General features: G+C 34.7%; 1 protein-coding gene across 1 annotated transcript in view; it reads right to left on the bottom strand.

Moving 5' to 3' along the window:
- Positions 1-4,959: 4,959 nt before the first annotated feature.
- LOC144361815 (uncharacterized) overlaps positions 4,960-21,650 on the bottom strand; it is a 31,529-nt gene continuing 14,838 nt past the window's right edge. Inside the window, exons 3-22 of the mRNA XM_085497349.1 lie at positions 19,349-19,490; positions 18,836-18,955; positions 17,818-17,940; positions 17,355-17,474; positions 16,800-17,000; positions 16,112-16,324; positions 15,131-15,352; positions 13,784-13,891; positions 12,707-12,802; positions 11,928-12,077; positions 10,211-10,511; positions 9,659-9,762; positions 8,727-8,890; positions 7,826-7,927; positions 7,411-7,516; positions 7,036-7,105; positions 5,881-5,938; positions 5,707-5,777; positions 5,335-5,410; positions 4,960-5,148 (exon numbers count right to left, since the gene is read on the bottom strand). Coding sequence (XP_085353475.1) covers positions 4,960-5,148; positions 5,335-5,410; positions 5,707-5,777; positions 5,881-5,938; positions 7,036-7,105; positions 7,411-7,516; positions 7,826-7,927; positions 8,727-8,890; positions 9,659-9,762; positions 10,211-10,511; positions 11,928-12,077; positions 12,707-12,802; positions 13,784-13,891; positions 15,131-15,352; positions 16,112-16,324; positions 16,800-17,000; positions 17,355-17,474; positions 17,818-17,940; positions 18,836-18,955; positions 19,349-19,490 — 2,736 coding nt within the window. The remainder of the gene's footprint in view (positions 5,149-5,334; positions 5,411-5,706; positions 5,778-5,880; positions 5,939-7,035; positions 7,106-7,410; positions 7,517-7,825; positions 7,928-8,726; positions 8,891-9,658; positions 9,763-10,210; positions 10,512-11,927; positions 12,078-12,706; positions 12,803-13,783; positions 13,892-15,130; positions 15,353-16,111; positions 16,325-16,799; positions 17,001-17,354; positions 17,475-17,817; positions 17,941-18,835; positions 18,956-19,348; positions 19,491-21,650) is intronic.

The raw sequence follows: 21,650 nt of genomic DNA, 5'->3' as shown, positions 1-21,650 counted from the left end.
GTGTATGGCCATTAATTAAATGAAAAAATATTTTCTTTCCCAATTGAATGAATACAGAAATTACCTCAGCGTTGCTAACATTTTTCATCACATCTTCGAATGTAACCAAATTAGAAAATGTCGGATTTCTGACGGTTGGAATAAAGAATTGTTTATCTTATCCTTACCATGGGGAGGCATTTACTCTATGGTAGCTTTGATAAAAATTATCGGCGCTATATTCCAGCGGTGCCAAGGAATAGATAATTAATTCACGATGAGAATAATTTATTTCATACAACTATGTTCAATTATTCATAGTTTTGATTACTTAATGTAATATATGTAAGTCATACTTGAATGGAACCACGCTTGACTAATAATTTAGTTGTTGCCGCTGTTTTCCATTGAATTGTACTTCCAAGTGTACTATTCGAGGAGGAAATGAGGCTTTATGTTGATTATACAGACATATATGGTTCTGTGACCCAGGTCGCGCTTCGATCATGTGACTTTCAGCCAATCAATTATGTTATAACAAAGCATATTTGACGCAAATTGAAAGGTTCTCGCACCATCTAATCACCGGTGCCAATTTACGTACTTTTGTTCTTGTGCTTCGATGGGCTTCATAATTATTCACTCGAGCCCAATAAATTATTTATTAATGTCAAGCTTTGTTCGTTTTTTTTTTTCGGGCATGTGGCTCGATTTCACTATCACAGAGGACTGGTTCTTTTACAGAATGAGCCCACCCCGAGACTGAATTTTGATGTAAAATCTTACCGGACCGAGATGGATTTGGCATCGTTATAAACGGTACACATTCCCGCTCCATCAGCATATTGTGGAACACAGCCAATTCACATAACATATGTATGCTAAATTCACGTAGACTATTTTTCCATAAAACTGTTTGTCCACCGTCACACTTCTACCATTTCCATTAAAAAATAAAATATTAAATTTAATTCAAGTTGTGTTCGCGAACGATACAAAGTGGCATAGATTTGAAGTGTCCTTCGGAATTTAAAAATAGTTAATACTCGTTGTATCCCACACACTGTGTCATTAAAACCACTATTTCGACCACTCCTATGCCAGTGATCAATGTTTGGAAGAGCGGTCGGTGTTATCAATAAGCGAGCAAAAGGCAAAAATGCGTTCGTTTTCTGGTCGAAAAATACCGTGCGGTCGCACATTAAGCGATAAAGCGGTTGATTAAAACATGGGAAGTTGGGTGAAATTAGTACTGTAGTTCAAGTGATGTTAGAGTATGTCTTTTAACTCATACAATATTCATTTACTCACTTTTTACTAATAGCTAGAACGTTGTGTCTTCACTTTCAGGTTAGTTGTTTTGCCGATTGTTTTTAACCAACCACGTGATTTTTTTATGTGGGATTTCGAGAAACTTAACATGAATCGTTAAGGCATTCATGCGCAAAACACCTCACCATGATTCATTTTTTAAATTGTCAGTAAACAGGACTTTTCATAGTAGCACTTCTATAGGACGTACTAGAATGAATGAATTATCAGTGTTCACTGATGACGTCATTGACTGACCTCACAGCCCGTTTTATACTCGATATTTAGGGAATTTCACAGCACATACAAGTGGTATATTTGTGTGCAGGAATATATTCTGAATGTAGTTTGTGGCGTCAGTGATTCAAATTGCACATGTACATCTAATCATTGTAAGTTCACATTCACTACACGCTATTTCAAACTGTCTTTCTATGACACTGTAATTTTAACCCAACTACATATTAATATAATATCCGTATCTACTTTCATATTGTGTGATGGATAGTTTTTGATATAATTAGTTGGTCTATGTTCAGCACCTTTGCTGGTTACAAAAATGTGTGGGGTGGTTGTGAAAATTCACACATGCGCAGTGGTATTGGTACACTAAAAATTGACTTCTCTGGCAAACACTCACGGGTAGAAGTGTCATAGCATTTACATACATTCCTGCTATAACTAAAATTTCTAATACATGTTGGGAAGTGTTACTTATTGATTAGAAGCAGTACATGACGAAGTCATGCTTAGTGTATGCTGGACCAACAAGCTTATATGTAAGCGTTCATCTATATAATGAATGAAAAGCTTACATGTAAGTATGAAATTGTGAAAAATATTGAAATCGGTCAAAAACGCGGGACCTGCAGGGCGAATGGACAATATAGTATAACATTAATGTCATCAATCGGAAGACATATATATTTATCATGTATCATGTTATTGGGCACGAATGTTTTTCCAGTTGTAGTTGAGTAATTTAGTGGGTACATTCTGATCATATTTCCCTTTATTTTCACATTACCCCCTACGTAGTATATTCTTATTCCTGGCCATAGTAAAGTGCAGATTATTCCTATGTAGCATAATTGCTATATATATTAATTGAGCACAAAAGGTACACAAGCCAAACCATTTGGTTCCACATTCAGATACATTGAAGATGTACATCCCATTGCAATTACAAATTCAGTAATTAGAGTCTAATAGTATATCCAGAGAAACTTACGTTTAAGAAGAATATAAAATAGAACATTTTGATTATTGTACATGTAAAAGAAACATTTACCAATTATAATAACTTTGTATTATGTGTTTGGTGATGAATGATGTACGTAAACTATTTTATAGTATTAATTTACTTAATTCACAAGAATATCACACATAAATGTGCATATAAATACTTTGAATGTTTGATGAAATTTTTCTTAGCTAGCAAGATAATGGAGCTTACTATTTCGAGTTGAGTGCACACACATCAACATTTCTCAAATGATGTCATGCACCAGACAGTGATCATCCACTTTACGGTCTCTATGGTGCACACACACTGTTTTTACACCTAAACATAACAGGTCGTTGACACAGCTCAATTCATGCCATGATAGATACAATAGTGTATATTTTGATTGTAATCTGACAATGCATGTACGATTATGTTTGTTGTTTTCTCAAAACAACATCAACAATAAAATTGATCTAAAACGGTGTTTATGCTGCCACATACCTTGAAATGCACATGAGCAGATTGAAGATAAACTTGGATATATTGTATCAATCAACATTGTCTATTCTTCTTGCAGATTAAATAGGTCATTTATATAGTAGTTAGGTGTTAGTAGTTTTGTCAAAAAGAACGGGCACACACAATTCTGCTAGTTTCTTTTGGAAGTAATGTGCACAGTACAATTTTAAGAAGGTAAGGAGTTACAAACTACAAAATCCCCGAGTTCGTGAGAAAAAATCGACGAAAAACTGTATAAAGATGAATTTATCTTTTCCATTCTGCTTGTAGCAAGTCATTCAAAATAAAGATAACAGTTATTGTATTGTACTCACAGACCAAGACACTGTAGGAAAGCATCAACAAACCGCAGATGTTGGTTGAATATAGTGTTGGAGATACATGACATGTACCTTATTTTTAATGACATTAATCTCATTAATTATTCAAATTCACATTAATGCACACATAATATGATGACATTTTTGCTAGCGGTCTTTGTGTACTTTTCGAGTTGACTGCACATTCATCTATATCATGCGTCATAAAATGCACCTTCATTTGTTTGTCATCACGGTTTTCATGACAATCACACATTATATTGTCAACTTGACGGGTCATTTGACATGACATTGCCTTGAGCCATAAGGTAAGAAATCTTAGAATTATGGCACCTGAAGAACATTATCAAACAAAATGGTGTCCTATCGCTCATTTTCCATCTGATTTGAAAATTTATACACAACAGGGTGAAAGTAGTTTATTAGAGCGCAGTTTAATTTTAAAGTAGTGTTAGCCACTCAACTATACAAAAGTTTAATCCATTTGAGCAATTTGTTTTTGGGATATCAACAAAATTATTAAATTAGTGTATGAATTCGTTAAGCAACATATACCGATTAATTCGAAAGTATTGCTAGACACTTAACTTCTCATACAGTATGAAACTTTTAACACAAATTTGATTTTCTTGATTAGGAGAACTTGACTACATGAGAACACATATCTTTATTTTGGTTTGATGAAGCGAGTGATTACTGAACAATATTGACAGGACAGGACCGGATAGAATGTACTGGTAGAAAAACAACCTAAACATCAGACATCATAAGTACACGTGAACAATAAACAAAATTACCAAAGAATCATCCATTGAACTTGACTGTCTCGTTACAAATCTTCAAACTTATAGTAAAACATCAACTATGTTTCTCTGTTTTGATCAGTTGATCGCTCACCTACAATATTGTTCATAGTTGGGTTTTCTTCATTCAGTTTCGGTTGGAAACACAGATATGATATCATATGCATGTGATATTCAGATAATCAGCTAGCTAGATTCAGACTGTTATAATGAAATGATGCTAAAACTAAAGCACACTCTGAATTGCTCTCAAGTTGCAGCTCGTGCTGCCACTGTAACTTGTAAAATAATTTGCAAAGCTATGCAGTTAATGATACTAATAAACAATACACTTGATGTAAACCAGTCAGATTTGAACTAACTTTAATAGCAAACCACTTATATAGGTGGAGTACAGAGTTGATGACATATACCTCATTGAAAAAATAGTTTTAATCGAATGGTATTCACAATAATATCGAACATGGACGCACATAAGAAATGCAGAAATGCTTGATGTGTATGCATTTCACCATTGTTCAAACCGTCGGCGATACTAGAAAGAATGCTAATATTCTGATAAATTAAATGACCAATCTGATGATGTATTAGTAAACCTAATCATGACAAACATAAAACATGGATATACAACATATAAATGTGTTAGTATAGATGAAAATAACATTTCTATTGACACATTGGAATCGACTACAGCTTCAAGTTGTATGTGCTTATAGTTTAACTGTAATCACTGATTATTTTGAATTTAGTTGAACTATTCTGAACTATTCTGTTTTGTAATTGTTATACCTCATTGGAATTATGTTATTACAGCGTGTTCTCTAACACGCGACTGTTTCTGGTTCCACTGACCAACTGTGTCTTTGTTTTTCTTGCGATATTGCCGACAAAGTACAACAACAAAACTCACAAATTCACAGAAGGATATGATTGATATTCCAACATAAAGTCCAAATGTTCCTCCGATATCACTCAGGACGTCTTCCCACTGAAATAATAACACAAGTGTAATGAATTAACAAAATAGATAAATAACACACGTAAAAACAATCGCACCTTAACTGGATTTTGTGAAAATAGGAGAACCAAATACAGTATTTCGTTTACAGCTATGTGGAGCAGCTAGTATAGCAGAAAATGCAATGGCCATATACAAGAAACAGGATTTAACTACCTTGTATGCAGCCAATTCGTACACCGACTCGTAGTTTAAAGTTTCAAAGTATATTTCTAGTCGCACAAGGTTTGAACTAGGTAATAAAGATAGTAAGACATTGTTGTTATCATATACCGTTAACATGCAAATATTTGTGAATCATTTTCCATACATTACATAACACAGATCAGTCAATGTATGAACAAGTGTTCAAATATCAAACGACCAACAACACTACATGCGTATATCAGTTGGTACATTTTTTTTCATATTTATCTCACACATCACACATATTCATCAATACAAGTATTATTAGGTTAATTGGTCATACGAATAATGGAGCAAATGTATATCTGTACATTTGTTATTGTTTCTACGTCATATGATTACCTGGCTGACTGCATATCGTTCACGTTCTTTAACTTGGAATGTTGCCATTTCAACGTCTTTAGAAGTTTGTTCTACATAAGATATAATATGCATAAAAATAATAATCAATTCACGTAATGAAAAGTAGGAAATTCACAGTTATTGTTTAATAATTATTGTTTAATAAATACATACCAGATATACATCTGATGGCCACAATGACTGTGATAAGGTCATATCGTAGTTTGTTTCTCTGAAATATACACAGATTACAAAACAAATGTTATAAACTACACACCGGATGTAATGCTTAAAGATTATTCGCGGCAAAGTATAAAAGAGTGATAAAATGTAGTAGTTTTTTGACGTGTAACTGCTTCATTTAACATAGTTTTCAGTACTATAATAATAAATTCAAGATAAACACAAACTGGGACTTCATGTGCGACAGTCTTTAGTATGTTAATTCGGTTAATGTGTATGATAATTGTTGTTGTTGTTTTGAATGTTTTCGTTCAATGTGAATTTATATTTGCTACAATGAAAACCCGACCTTACAGTGGCAACTCTGCCCTGTTCCGCTGCACTACGGAACAGAATTACTACGAGAAGAATGGTCAATCTCGTTTCAAATTGCACTTTCAGTTCAGGTTTCTTCCAAAATGTATAATGATGCTTCCAATGTTATCCTGTTTCAATCACATACAGGATCAGCAATATGGGCTTCGAAGTGCATTTTCGACACCACCTCAATTTTTTTCTCTCTCGAACTAAGATTAAGTGAGATAACGATTCTAGGGGGAAATGTGGAATTATTCGGAGACCCGTATTACAATGGCAAAAACATGTAGTAAAATGATATGGATGTATTAAAACGATAAGAAAGGTTTATACAATAAAGAATATATCAGTATTACATGATTGATATTTTAAGGTGAAGAACTGTGAAGTAGGCATAAAGATGGTAAAACGAGAGTGTGCGTTGGTCGATGCGACCTCGTACAATGCGTATATACGTTGCGTTATCTATTTAACCTTAACCGTAACTGTTAACCTTATTATTATACATCCTATTAATTCAACCGCTTGGTTTATGAAGCCCATAACTGAGCAATAAGTCGATAATTTGTGGCACTTTCTTTTTCTTCGTGTTCAAACATGTTCGCCATTTTGGAAATATCGTGTAATAGTTCTATATTTGAAAATCATATTTATTAATAAGTTAGAATGCAATACCACATCATTATGTCACGCTGTAACTTATGGTACTATGGCGACAGTTGTATGATAATAATTAGTATTACAAGTATCTTCTGACATTGTCTCTTAATTTGAAATTGTAATACTTACTTGCACGGAGGACAGCTGCATTTTATCTCACCGATATTATACAAATATTTGGTTAACTGTCGACATAGTTCTGTGTAATCGCAACATATAAAATATTAAATACACGAATATGTCTACCTAAAATTGTATAATAATTCTACTCGTTGCTTCCAGCACAATTACGACACAACACAACATCATTAAACATATTGAACAAACAATGACGGCCTGTTATTACATATTATTTTGCTAAATTATTCTCTCGATACATATTGAACATATTAATATTGCCTCTAGTTGTGATCAAATTTCCACAGATTCTACACAATTACACGTATGTGTGCAACTACATGTATTGTAGAAGTCTTCTGGAGCAAATAACTGCCAATAACATACCTTGTGTTTCGTTTAAAAGTTGACATCGTGGTGCGTCGGTAAATAGATACTCAGAACAACCACAGTAGTGTATCAATGCGTTTTCTGAGCATGCCTTCTCACATGACTATAATATAAATTATGTACAATATTTTTTTGAAAAATCGATTGAAATTCCCCAATAGAATTTCGAATACATTCATACATTGGAATGAGCAAAAATTAAATAGTCGTCAGTTATATATTTTAATTGATGAACTGTGATACGTTCAAAATTTTTCTTGGCTTTAATTATAATGTTGATTTCAGAAAACCTTTATTATGTACGTATATTAAATATGGTTGTGTATTTGTAGGCGGTACATGGTTTTGATGCTTAATATGCAAACACAGACTTGCCGATGAATACACAACAACTAATAACTAATAAACTTACTAGTATAGAGTACAAAGTATTATTTTGCTGGTCGTATACTGTCTGCTCAGTCTGTCCATTGGTACAGTTGCCGTATGGCCATGGCATGCGAACATTCACTTTCTGAAAGAATTGTATTAACCATCATTGATGTAAAATATATATTTTGTGAAAGTGGAAAATCGTTAAAGATTATACTTTGCTTCAATCCAAAACAATGTATTCCACATCTTGTGTTAACTGTCCCATTAAATTATCTTACTTTGATGCATTGCAGAATTGAAACTCGAACTAGCTCACTCTCGTGTGCAGGGCAAAAAACATACATTTCTACTGGAACGAATAATGATATAGAATATGGTACTATAATACCTAACATGCTGAATCATGTATCACACCACTTTGGCTGCTATTGTTTGGCATGCAATGTGTATGGATCAATGAATTGTTATCATCCCAAAATGTTTTAGTGGTACAATCCCCTTATTGTGTGCCAGCTGCCGTGTTTCTTATTCTGGTCTACTAATCTTTACTTCCTCTTTTCTGTTACTTTATTTCGTTTGTGTGTATACATATATTTGTTATAACTGACTTACATGCAATTTACATTTTGGATCAGGTATGTGATTAAAGTAACTTATACTAGTGCCAACAAATATCAGTATAACCCGTACAAACACTAATGTATATCGGGAGTCAGTCGCGACAATTTTTTTTATTAAATGCGGTAATATACAAGCATCTGATCTACGGGGATTGTTATGTTATTGAAAAGTGGCTCTCAGAAACTGACAAAACTGAATCCTAATGTGATATAGAATCCGTTGTCTTCAGTTCGTTGCCTATTCTGTCTATGTAAGTAACGATGGAATGTTTATTCACAGCTGGAGTATTCAAAATAAACCGTTGTACCTAATCATACCTCTTTCAGTGCTATGGACGTGATCGTTCCAGGTTTTACAGTAATACCTTCATCAACTGGAAAAGACAAAATGCCACGGGGAAGGATTGCAACCCTGGCACCAGAATCTTGTCCGTATATACTGAGATAATCTTCTTGCTCCGTGAAAAGGGTTAGTTGTAAACCTGAAATTTATAACAAACTTTGATTCGTAGTTTAGATTCCGTGACTTAGTTTCAAAGACTGAATTTCATTTATGTTGTGGACTAGTGGATAGAAAGCAGCATGTGAGCTCATGCTTAAATTCGCTATTGATGTCATGACAACAAGCCGCATGAACCCGCTTCCTCGCACTCTTTTGCTCACAATATATGATGGTTGCCATTTCAAACTCCATTTAATCAGTGTTAACTAATGTTTTTCCCCAAATCATTTTATTACCAATTACTTAATAATATCCAATTGTTGCATTGCGATTATGTTCATTCCAATTTCTCATTGCTTAGTATATGGTTGCAAGGTTCAATTGACTACTCACTGCTTACCCATGAAGAACATGTTACCACTGTTCACTTCATTTTTTTGCTTGTCATGTGATAATTGTGTTCCATTGTCCACTTTCTTAGCTCATTGCAGATGGTGCAATATGGTGGTTACTTCAATTGCTTATAACTTATAATATGGTAGTGCTGTCCCATTTTCGATGTTATTTACTCAGTTTTTACCCATTATTGTACATGTTACCGTTGTATACTTCACCTGCTCATTACTCAGCGTGGCCATGTTCACATTGTTCGCATGATTTGCTCATTACGTACCATAACATGCTTCTATTTTCCACTTCTTAATTTGCTCATTCGTTTTACTTCTGTCAACGTTACTACGTTATTTGCTCATTGCATACAGTATAATGATCATATTCTCATTGTCTATTTATTTTCTTTACTACTTACCATATGATGATCCGGTTCCCATGGCCCTTTTCGCTGTCTGGTTACTCCCAGCATTAAACTGGAAGCAGTTCCCGTAGAAATCATTTTGAAACGCCACGAAATCACTGAAAATATTATTAGTAAGTACAGTTGTAGCATATTGATAATTTTTAAAACAATAAGCAGGTGGTCAACGGTTTGTACGACTAGGAATACTTGATTTGTCACGTGCGACATACATGCCACATTATATGAATATTGAGAAACTGACACATTTTCAATGGCATATATACGAGGCCTCGTTTTTAGATATACAGTTGCCTAATGTACAACATTTCAGAACATGTATTTGGAATTATGTGCATTTCGAAACACGTGACATCACTTCTTTGATGTGTGCCATGATGTTCATTTATATTAGTTTTCTTTGATTTTGCCGTGTATTGCTGTGTACTTGTTAGTTGTTAGTACATGATGATGCTTATTGTAAATCGTGTGAGATGTATTCGTGGGAATGTACACTCTTTTCACTTATTATTGGCTAGATATGATAGTATTCTTAATATACAATACCTTGGTTCACATTTCTCTGAATTATAATTGCACTGTAGAATGAAGTCATCCATCTGATGACCGTTGGCCAAGATCTCTGCTTCAGTTAGTTTCAGCACATGTCTAAGGTCACTGTGATCCGGTGTACTGCTGAAGGTTTTGAATCGTGTCCAGTCGGGAGGATCTTCGCCTTTAACACGGTCGAATAAATTGTCTCTATAAACACTTTTGAAGAAGCGTTGATACACCAACACATCCTCCGTTATGTTTTTGAAAACGTCCATCCATAATGACAGGTGTTTATGTTCTGGTCCTCGTGTCCCTACAATTCACAATTTTATAACATTGAACAATCGATGGTAGCCAGATTCAGTCGCCTACCGACAATTTACCTTGAATACCGTTGTTATTGTCTGAACTATCCCATGTAAATGACAATTATTGTGTCAACAATTACTATCTCGAGAAGATATTTGTATTCAATTACAACATAAACATATGGAACAAATGATTATGTCAAATGACATAGTCCGCGTCAATACTTTAAATGCCTTTGACATTTTCATATTATACACTTATATCAAGATTGAAAGTCATTGCTTGACAAAGTAAGTTTGTTCCAGAGAAATAGGTAGGTGCATACTTGAAAGCAAAATGCAATCAATCAAATATGAACTGTGATCATACCTAGTTTGCTTGGCTAAGAAATCTTCGGGACAGATTAACCCGTTTTATTTTGCTTACATTCATACATAATAGCGTATAGTATATTGCCATGGTAAATCTGACTCTGTATTAAAATATTAATTTCTCTCTACGGGATGTTTGCATAATCAGAAAACCAGAAATGATGTCACATGCTTTCAATATCTGAACTGCACCAGTTACATTGTGCTATACACACTAACCCTCTTACATATAACCAATTACCTCAAATCGAAAAATCAATTGTTGTATTTTTTGCTAATGTAAAATATTTGTGCAGTCATCATCCAGGTATATTGTATTCACATTTATTTTGCCATTTAATTTGTAATTTTTCAAATCAATTTTTCTATTTAATAGCTTCTTATAAATATATTTTGTCTCAATTACTTTCCTGTTCATCAATAAGTTATCATTATCATCTAATGTAACATTCAATAGCCTGATACATCTTTTACTCCACGTCTTGTAATAGATGTAACCAATTTGTATATTATCATTAAACCACATGAGTTGTTGCATGTTTATACACTGTAGTATTTATGTTTGGCGAAATATAATTTAGCCGTTATAAGATAACATCTTTCCAAAAACAATTCGCTGATGCCATTCATGTATAATTCTTAAAGTAATTTTAGTAATAATGTAATAAGCAATTTCCATTCATGGAAACTAAAGTTTCAATGTGCAAGCCCTCTTCCTCAATATAACAAATTAAAATATTTGGTCATTGAACAGTCTTGGCTATAGACTATCGATGATAGCACAGCACTGGTGTGTATCTATACCTTAAAGCGGGAGAGTCGTCACCTGAGCATGCGTCAGATGGCCATAGCGTGTCATTGTTTACATTTGCGTTTTTAGCGTGTGTTACCGTCGGTTGGGACTCAATTCCCGCGCGTGCGCAGGTGGCGAGCTTCCCGCTTTAACACAACATTTCATCTACTCTATTTGTGATCGAAAAGCCAAGAATTAGCGCATAAACATATCTGCGCCAACGTCATGGATTGTCTCGATGAAGTATTATACTCACTGTTTTCTTTGAACGTACAACCCTCTTCATCAGATGAGTCCAGACAATCTATGATGACGTCACATACTCTGTATGTATGCAGACATTCTCCCGAACCACATTGCCACATATCAGGTGGGCAGTGAGATGAGTTTTCTGAGGCAATGTAAACTATAAAAAGAAATCTAAGTAAATGAAGGAAGCTTGCGCTTTTTTAACCCAGGCGATTCTTTTTTCAACCGTTAAGATCATATATATAAGTAATCGAGCAATAATGTGGCTATAGTATGAATGTCCATACCTCCGTGAACAAGTCGTTGATAATAATTGGCACTTCCATCAATCATCAAGCTAGAGTTCTCGTAAGTGGCGTCAACGCTGTAAATTGTACATACATACATATCTTGAATATAGTCGAACGATTTGCATACAAACGCTTTCTGAAAGTAGCATTTACTCAGACACTTCTCGAGCGACATATCATTGTATACTTTGCCTGTGTCTGATATAAGTCGCCTGAATTGTTGTTTGTCAAAAAGTCCTAATAATGCACGTTGCTTTATCTTTTCAATTGGATCTATCAATAGCTCTGGAAAAAAAGAAGATCAAGTCACAAAATATATACCTGATCGTACGAAAATGCACATCATGTCGATCATGATACATGTACTTTTACTTACCATCTGCAAAAACCTCTACCTCACATATATGTAAAAATCCACTATCAACTCCCTCTATCTGTACACTGACGAATCTGCCCAAAATAGGAGTGGAACATTCCCTGTGTATTTCCCTCCAACTTGTAATCTGAGGGATTATTTGTTGACCACATCTGAGGTTTTGTTGTGCATCTTCATAGTACCCAACACGAACAGCAGCTCCAGCCAATCGTTTCTCTACAAGAACAAAATAGAGGTACATTGTTTACTCAGTAAACAGTGACTGGTCGTTCCATGAAATTTCTCTTTAATCTTGTTACCAGTTTACTTAGATGTCTATATACATAGTTGATGTTTTTACTATATAGTATACAAACAAGAGAAAAGTAATGAGTTATTTCCGGTTTCCTTTATTATTAAGTTTAGGCATTTTACATTTGCCCAGATTATTTGTGTATTTAGCATGTCAGCGGGCATCATTTCGTTTTCCATGCATTCATGAATAATGTAATTTACATATTATTACTCGACCACAAACACGTGGGTAATTGTGAGCATTCTGAAAGTTGATCGCTATTCAATCATTAGTATTTGAACTATTAACCTAAACATAATATGTACAGCTTCAATTTCTTTGCTTTGTTTAAATTCTACTTGTTTTTGTATACATTAGCGGTGTTAATCTGATTTCGTGATACTTTATATTTGCTTAATTTTCATATATGTTTGTATTCTTTGTTATGTACATTTTCGAGTAGTATTAATGTTAAGTTTTGAGAGACTGACTATTTGTACTATCAGGCTTCTAAATTTGTTCCCTGTTAAGCCTGTGATTAAAGTGTGTTATTTGTTATTTGTTCATTTAATGGAAATTTTTTTCTGATTGTGAGTACGCCAATAAAAGTGTGATCGTCTTTATACAATAAAACACATTCTATCGTAACATGCAGCATATATGATTCGTAGGGGGATATGTTTTCACTCTCATATGTATTGGTCCATCCTATCAATGTTAGCCTTATATTAATGAGCATGGTCCATATTCAGATGTAAATTATCAAATATTGCCACATTTCCAGAACTCTTTATGTGGACTGCTATATGTGGACAATATCTTTCAAAGCCATCGGTGGGAGGAGGTTTGACATTAGTCAGCATATTTATTTGTCTCCGATTAGACAAGCATGCAGATAGAATATACATATTATTTTTACATACCACAACAGTCTAGTCTATTGTAAAGAGTCACTTTGTACACGAAATAAATTCCACCGAGATCAACTCTCCACCATGGTTCACTTTCTTCAGCACTGTGGATACACGTTCCTGAATCAAGTACAGGGTAGGTGTTGCCATCAACGGCTTTATCAGCTGTATTACCAAACCAAACACTGCTCATATACGCAGACTTATTAAATGCCACATTTGAAAGCGTATCAACCGCAACTGGGGAATGGATATATATTACGATATTACTACGAGAAGTCACCAACTTATAAATCATTTTCAATTATCTATGATGAATTTATCAAGTGTATACGAGCGTATAACCTGAGCGTGTAACCAGATATATAGAGCAAACTATAACACACAGTTGGACAATAATGGCACACAGTATGAATTGACCGATGAATTTTAAAAGAATTAGTCACATAACAAATTAAGTAGGTGTAGTATACCTAGCACATTGCTGTGATTGAACCTGAACTAAGGGTCAACGACAATGAGCTTAATAATAAATAAATAAATAAATATCTTCCTTTTAAAATACGATTGCTTACCTTTGCCAAATACTTGCACTTCGCATACATGTAGGTAATCTGTTCTGTTTAATATCTGAATACTGACGTATCTTCCCACCACGTTATCTCCGCAGTTAATGGCAATGTCAATTTCGTCAATATTGTCACGTGTCACAATACCACATAGTGTGTTGCTTTCGTTCAGTGACTTACTAATTCCAACTCTCACCTCGGCACCAATTAAACGATTTCCTAGTAAAATATAGCATTCATTCATCTCCTCATGAAACGCCGTCGAAATTAATTTCAGGAAACCTATATTCCGTCCAAACCTCATCTTTCTATCGCAGGTGATATATTGTTACAATAGTTTTATGTAAGACAATTGTCATATACTAACTGCATCAATTAATTAATTAATTGACTTATTCATTTATTATTGCTCTATTGATTACTGACAATCTTCATGCGATTAAACTCAATTTTAAATAGGAGCTTCAGTGGTGTTTGTTATTCGGTCATCTGTGTACATTTCGTGTATGAATATTAGGCAACCAATACTCAATGAAGTCAATCATAAAATATTTATATGAACGCGACATGTAAGTAATTAGCTAAATGCCCCTACGTATTGTAATTGGGCTGCTGACAGTCTCTCACATGATTGGGATCATGAATCTCGTTAGTTTGGTGTGGTTTGGTAGTTTGTAACAACACTGTAAAAATACTCCTGCCACATAACTATGAGTCAAGGGAAGGTGAACGTATTTTACTTTACATATTATTTTATTCACAACCCATTTTAAACATGTCGTGTACGCACCACAGCAATCCAGTCTGTTGGTAATCACAATATCTTGTATTTCACATTGATATCCAACATCAACTCTCCACCACGGCTCATATTCAAACTGGGTATGCATACAACTATGATGAGAGTAATCACTGCTTGTATCACCGTCTACAGCTTTAATGGCGCTTCCATCTCTATACTGACTACTTTGTTCGACAGGTTTGCCATATGCCACATTCGATAGAGAATTCACTGGAATAAGACGTTTTTTTATATAGCTTAGTGAGTAAATGTAGGTGCACCTTTCATATCTATATTCTGTTTTATAATGTTCTTTAACTGCACATGATCTGTGTTAGGTCACAAACTGCATTCGCAATGATAAGTTACAGCAAACATTATTGGGAAAACAGCAGTCACATCTACCTCAGTCGTACTTCACATAGATTCGAATATAAGTACAACAGTTTTCTTTTTGAATTATCAAATCCCCGTCTACTTTCTCAAATGTTTGACAAGCAGAGAGGACATTAGTATCCTTTACTACATTTCAAAATTGACTACACGTCGTCCATATTTCTACGAGCTGAAAACGTTAATGTTCAAGACATCGTTGATTTTGTCTATAGAACTTGCGACATGCTATGTTATTCAATAATTGTACATGTAAACAAACTCACAAATACAATGTGACGTACGGGGTTCGAACTCGCGATCACTACAATCGCCTCTTCACACTAGGTAGACGCGCTACCTACTACTTTCACTTACGAGTCAGTACAATCGATTTCGGTTAAATAGGATTAACCCGGTTGAATTTGAATCACCCATTACAGCATTATTCATCAAATCTTGATCACAATTGATCGCTTTGTTTTGTTCTGAAACATCGTTCTTGAATGCACATTGCAGTGTGTGCCGTACAATATCTTCGGCAAGGCAATCATTGAAACGTAAACGTAGTAAATGCGCGAGTAGCGTTCTGCCTTATGATAAGTAGTGTGAACTCACCTACAGCCATAATTTCCACTTCACACAATATCAAAGATTGTGTAGATTCCATAACCTGGATACTTAGATACCGTCCATACAATGGATCGTCACATTCTACGGTGAATGTCAAACTTGAAGTCTGAGTTGGAAGTAGTCTCGCCGTACACAGTTCATTCTCGAGGAAATGGTTGTCCCCACCAATTCTTATTTCAGCGTTGGTGAGACTTGCATCTTGCAAATATAATAATGATTTCATGTTTCCACTTGAAAAACATATATTTATACTCGTAACGCATGCCACAATTCTCAAATTGGTATCAACTGAGTAAATGTAGCAACATGGAACACAATGAATAACAGTATTACGGTATTTGTCACTAATCAGAACAGAAAATCAGTTCCTAAGCCCACCCTTTCAGTAAATTATAAAATCGGGACTCGAAATTTTTACGTGTTTTTGTACTTCTGTAGTATACAGTTCGTCACAATTTTCAGATACATACGAATTTGTGTCGCGTGGCTATGACACAACTCACGGTAAGTTCGAAGACCGTTCATAGTCGATTCGGAAACCAATACAAAATTACTCTACATTGATTTCTAATATATATATAATTGTATATTTGCTTTTTATATTTACGGTATAAGTTATATATACTCACCCATCAATAGAACTAGAAATGCAATATAAAGAAACTATACTTACATTCATAGTTGCCATTGTGCGTAATAGTTACATCATATACCAAAGCATTTGAACCCAAATCAATTGACCAGAATGGTTCATAGATAGTATATGTCATAGAGCATGTACTGGTATTCCCATCATATGCCAGTTCAGGGTCTGCGTAAGTAGCATGCTGCAGTGACGACGGAGCCATTGGAGCAATATTCGTTAATGGTGTCTCTGTTGAATAACAAATACGCCCAATTTTTTTATTTTAAATAATAACAAATGTTGTATTGCAATGACGATTTAGCCAAAAACGTATCTTATATTGAGAAGAAAAATGCAGCCTGCCTGAAACTAACGCTCCCATGATATTTTACAAATAGGTAAATTCCAACGGCGTAAAATAAAATGGTGCATTACATGTCAAACTACAATGTTCTGTATGACGGACAAACATTTAAATAATTATTATTTTTATAAATTGTTAGTAGTTAAAATTGTTTTCTAAAGAATGTCTGTGTTCAATTTGTCTTTTAATTTCCGTTGATTTGGTTGACATAGGTTTATAATCACGTATCATATGCTTACCACATACTGTATTGCTTTCATCACTGCCATCACGACAATCGTATTCACCGTCGCATGTTTTGACCTTAGAAATACACTCTAATGAGAGGATACATCTATAATCTGTCATTACATCACATTCTGAAAATATTAAAGACGTAAATATACATACCCTTACACATTTTTCACCTTGAATAATTAGTATTCATAATGAATGGGGACATGACAATTTATATTACAATATGAAGTTTGTTATGACCGTATATTCTTCTGTGTGATTATTTTTTTTTCAATGATCTTTATTATGGTAATATGCAGATCTTATTAATTGTTTATATCCTTAAATATTAATAATATGTATACATAATTATCTAATTTATAGTTAAACTAATGATAAATCAAAATCCAGATTTCAATTAAACTTGGTAAACAATTATTTAATTTTGTGACATATTTAATATTCACGTGGTTAGTATGTACTTACCACATTTATCTTCGTCTTGGCCATCGTAACAGTCCAATATTTTATCACAAACCAGATTTAATGGTATACACGCCCCTTGTTCGCTGCCATTATCACAGTGAAATTCGTCTTTGCCACATTCACCTAACAACATCAAAGTATGTATGTCTTTGTTAGACTTTGATGATGTTTGTTAACATATTCTGATATCAATTTAGAATGTTAAATGAGTGACTATGTTTACCAATCGAACACGTACATTGATGGTTGCCTATAATAAGCATGACATTGGAATTCGCCTGAAAAGCGTCATTATATCACATGATATATAATTCACTTTGATTCATATTATTGAATGGAAGTTGATTATGAACTATGAGTATGATTTCTGTAATTAGGAAACGACGTTTAATCATTATCACACACAATTGATCATCTTTGATTATTAGTCCTTCAGTCTATGACAAAGTCAAGTGTTCATATTTTCCCCGCGCCTGGTTGACACGCGGATGGCGCAATGCATTGTGGGCTATAATATACGATTCTACATACAGATTACACTTTTAAAGGCCTTCGTGAAACGCCGAATAAAACCAGTGGTATGATACAATTTCAGACAAATTTACAGTGTTAACATTGGTACTATATATATTCGATTAACGCGCTCGTAGGGGTACAATAGCTACCAGTTTAGTCTGGGTTAACATTGCTACTATATCTTAGATTTACGTGCTCGTAAGGGTACAATAACTACCAGTTACGGCTAAGTTAACATTACTACTATATCTGATTAACTTGTTCGTAGGGGTACAATAACTACCAGTTTAGTCTGGGTTAACATTGCTACTACATCTTAGATTTACGTGCTCGTAAGGGTACAATAACTACCAGTTACGGCTAAGTTAACATTACTACTATATCTGATTAACTTGTTCGTAGGGGTACAATAACTACCAGTTAAGTCTGGTTTAAGATTTGTATGTCGAATCTCCATTTACGACAGTTTTTTTTTTATTTTGAATTTTGTTATTTAATTTACCATAAAAACAATCATTTTCATCACTTTTATCTTCACAATGAATTATTCCATCACACACAAGATATTGTTTAATACAATGTATACCATTGGTACAGTTGAAATCGCCATCCATACAGGGCACTGTGGAGTAAAGTGAAATAAGCATTACATTTGTACAACCTTTAAATTAACTGTATGTGTAGTGTGAACGAATAATCATGATCCAATCAAATTACACGTGTTATTTATGTGCGTCATTTTGATAACAGAAGCTAATTTTGACTTAGTATTGCATGGATTACAAAATGTGAAAAAAATAGAAATGTAGGACATGCCCTGTGAACCTATTCAGATTATGTATCCAAATAATGTATGCCATACTCTTTATTGCAATAGTAAATTTGCGGTCTTGCGACAAAGACAAAGTTCTAATATGTCAATATTTATCAACAGCATAGGCATACATCTCAAGACCATGTTTCCATTCCGCAGTCCTACTGAATATTGTTAGAAGTGTACTATATTTCTACATACCATAGTATGGTAGAACTAAGTCAGTATCCACAGCCAGTAAATCACTATAATTTGTATCTCGTACGGCAGATCGTCGTAGTTTGTTGGTATTACAAACTGTGACACTTGGAAACATCAGTTCAGTTGATGAAACAACAGCTATCTGCAATACAGATCCAGGATCCAAAGGTTACACTGTTCCAAGTCGGAATATGACTCCGTGCGTCTAAATTGGCCATAGTTCATCTCAATAGATCCAGAAGTAGAATTATCTGAGGCACATGAACTAACATTATTGCAAAGCCCTTGGGTGATATTCTTGTTCACTGGTGGCCAAAATACCGAATGTTGCACCAGACGGAGCCTTATTTATGCTTCCAGAGGAGACTGTTTAAAATCAATGTTTCAGTCGGAGTCGTATGCCAAGCCTGTTCGGGAATTTACATATGTGTATTGAGAAAGTAAGGTTTTCTCCGAAATGCTAAAGATTACATGGCTTAAATGGATTAGGCATGCAGACATTATTCATTGGGTAGTTTGGCCACATGTCCACGTCATCTCAGAGTATCCATATATTCGTGGCACAACTTTTCTTTTACAATGAAACCATGGTATCGAAAAGCAGACACGTGCGTTTTTGATCTTGTATTTAACTGTTATGTGATTGAGTACAGCCTACCATATAAACATACGTAAAGGACATCGTAGTGGTGGCACACTGGTATGTTTTCTGCATGGTCGAAGTGGCAAAGGGGGAATGACGCATACAGTTAATAAAGGGTAAGATAAAGAAAACTATAATGGACAAACATATTCCAGACTTGTTGAAGTACATCATTGGGATCCATGTACAAACTGCTTCAAATAATTTAGATATGACTGGGATTTTTATATAATATCCCGTCATATAAGAGACAAGTATGGAAATAAATGTACTGTGATAACAACTACACTGTGCAACATGTGGTGGGATAGAAAAATGTGCCAACGTGTGAGAAAACCACAATTGTTGATCGGGATGAGAGCCTTAGTTTTATGTTCATGTATTAAAGGACAGGGAGTCGAGGATTGCGAGGTGTTCCTTGGCCTAATCGCAGTAAAGTTCGGCTACTCCCTCATAAGGGCACGGTTGGTTCATGTATCACTGCATTGTGTTTGAACTACTTTCATTATAACTGTTCATTCTATATAGCATGACGTCGTACTGTCAACACGTGTGTGAGTGAGCTCTTCAAAATCAAATCGATACGGCGGTTGCAGGTTCATTACCATTTTGAAATCAACGTAGATCTACCACTAAACATATAAAGAAAGCTCGGCGAACGTTAGTCATGACTAGAAGATCCGCACGAAACACCAGACCCAACAGTTTTGCTTAGGGCTCCGACGAGTTGGATCAATTATGTGCCGACATAGAAATGGCTGACCCAAAACAAAGGAAATCAAAGAAAACGCCGAAAGGGACAAAAATGAATTTCTATGCAGTTGTAATTGGACAGAAGACGGGGATCGTGACTACTTGGAAAGAATGTCATCGACTGACGAATGGTTATCCAGGCAACTGAAGACGCAGAACAGTATATTCAAATGTACGCAAATGACAACGATGGCATCAATAATGGGAAAACAGCACGTCAAACGTAAGTTACGTAGAATCCGATAACGACAATTCTATCACAATGAGCAAGTCGCTATTGAGATTAAATAATAATAATAATGACTGTGGTTATGAAGACAACAAAAATAATGCCAAAGACAACTACCAACAATCGACTATTTGCGATAGATCAACAACAAGCCGCCATCTTGAACAGACGGAAACAGTAAACATGGAAACAAGTACTCCCATTTCTCATCGAAGAAATCTAGAAATGTCACAGTTTGAAATCATGATCGACAGTATTGAGGATAAACTCATGACTTTATAAAATAGATTTACCGAGTTGGAGCTTAATCTACAGCAAAAATCAGCCAATTTCGAGAAATTCCATAACATAGCAAAAGGTTACGGAAAACAAACTTGAGGCACACTCAAGGTAAAAAAAACACAGCCATGGCTACAGAGATTAAAGGATAAGTTAAATATTAAGAATATTCAACCAGAGCCAATTGAAACTCAAAATCGGTACGCCTGCTTACAGAGTGCTAATGACGAAAACACTTCCTCTACTGACCTACAAGCTGAAATAAAACACTGTGTCCCTACTACCTCAGAAGCAATTGTTATCGAGGACAAACAAAATAAAGCTTGATAAAATGAAACAACATACCCATCATAATTTAGAGGGTGTTGACATATTAATTATTGGAGATCCCATGACAA

The sequence above is a fragment of the Saccoglossus kowalevskii genome, chromosome 1 (assembly GCF_978046115.1).
Source record: "Saccoglossus kowalevskii chromosome 1, keSacKowa6.1, whole genome shotgun sequence".
Classification (NCBI taxonomy): Eukaryota; Metazoa; Hemichordata; class Enteropneusta; family Harrimaniidae; genus Saccoglossus; species Saccoglossus kowalevskii.
Note: the sequence above shows the minus strand (reverse complement) of the source record. Positions and strands in the feature narration are given on the sequence as shown.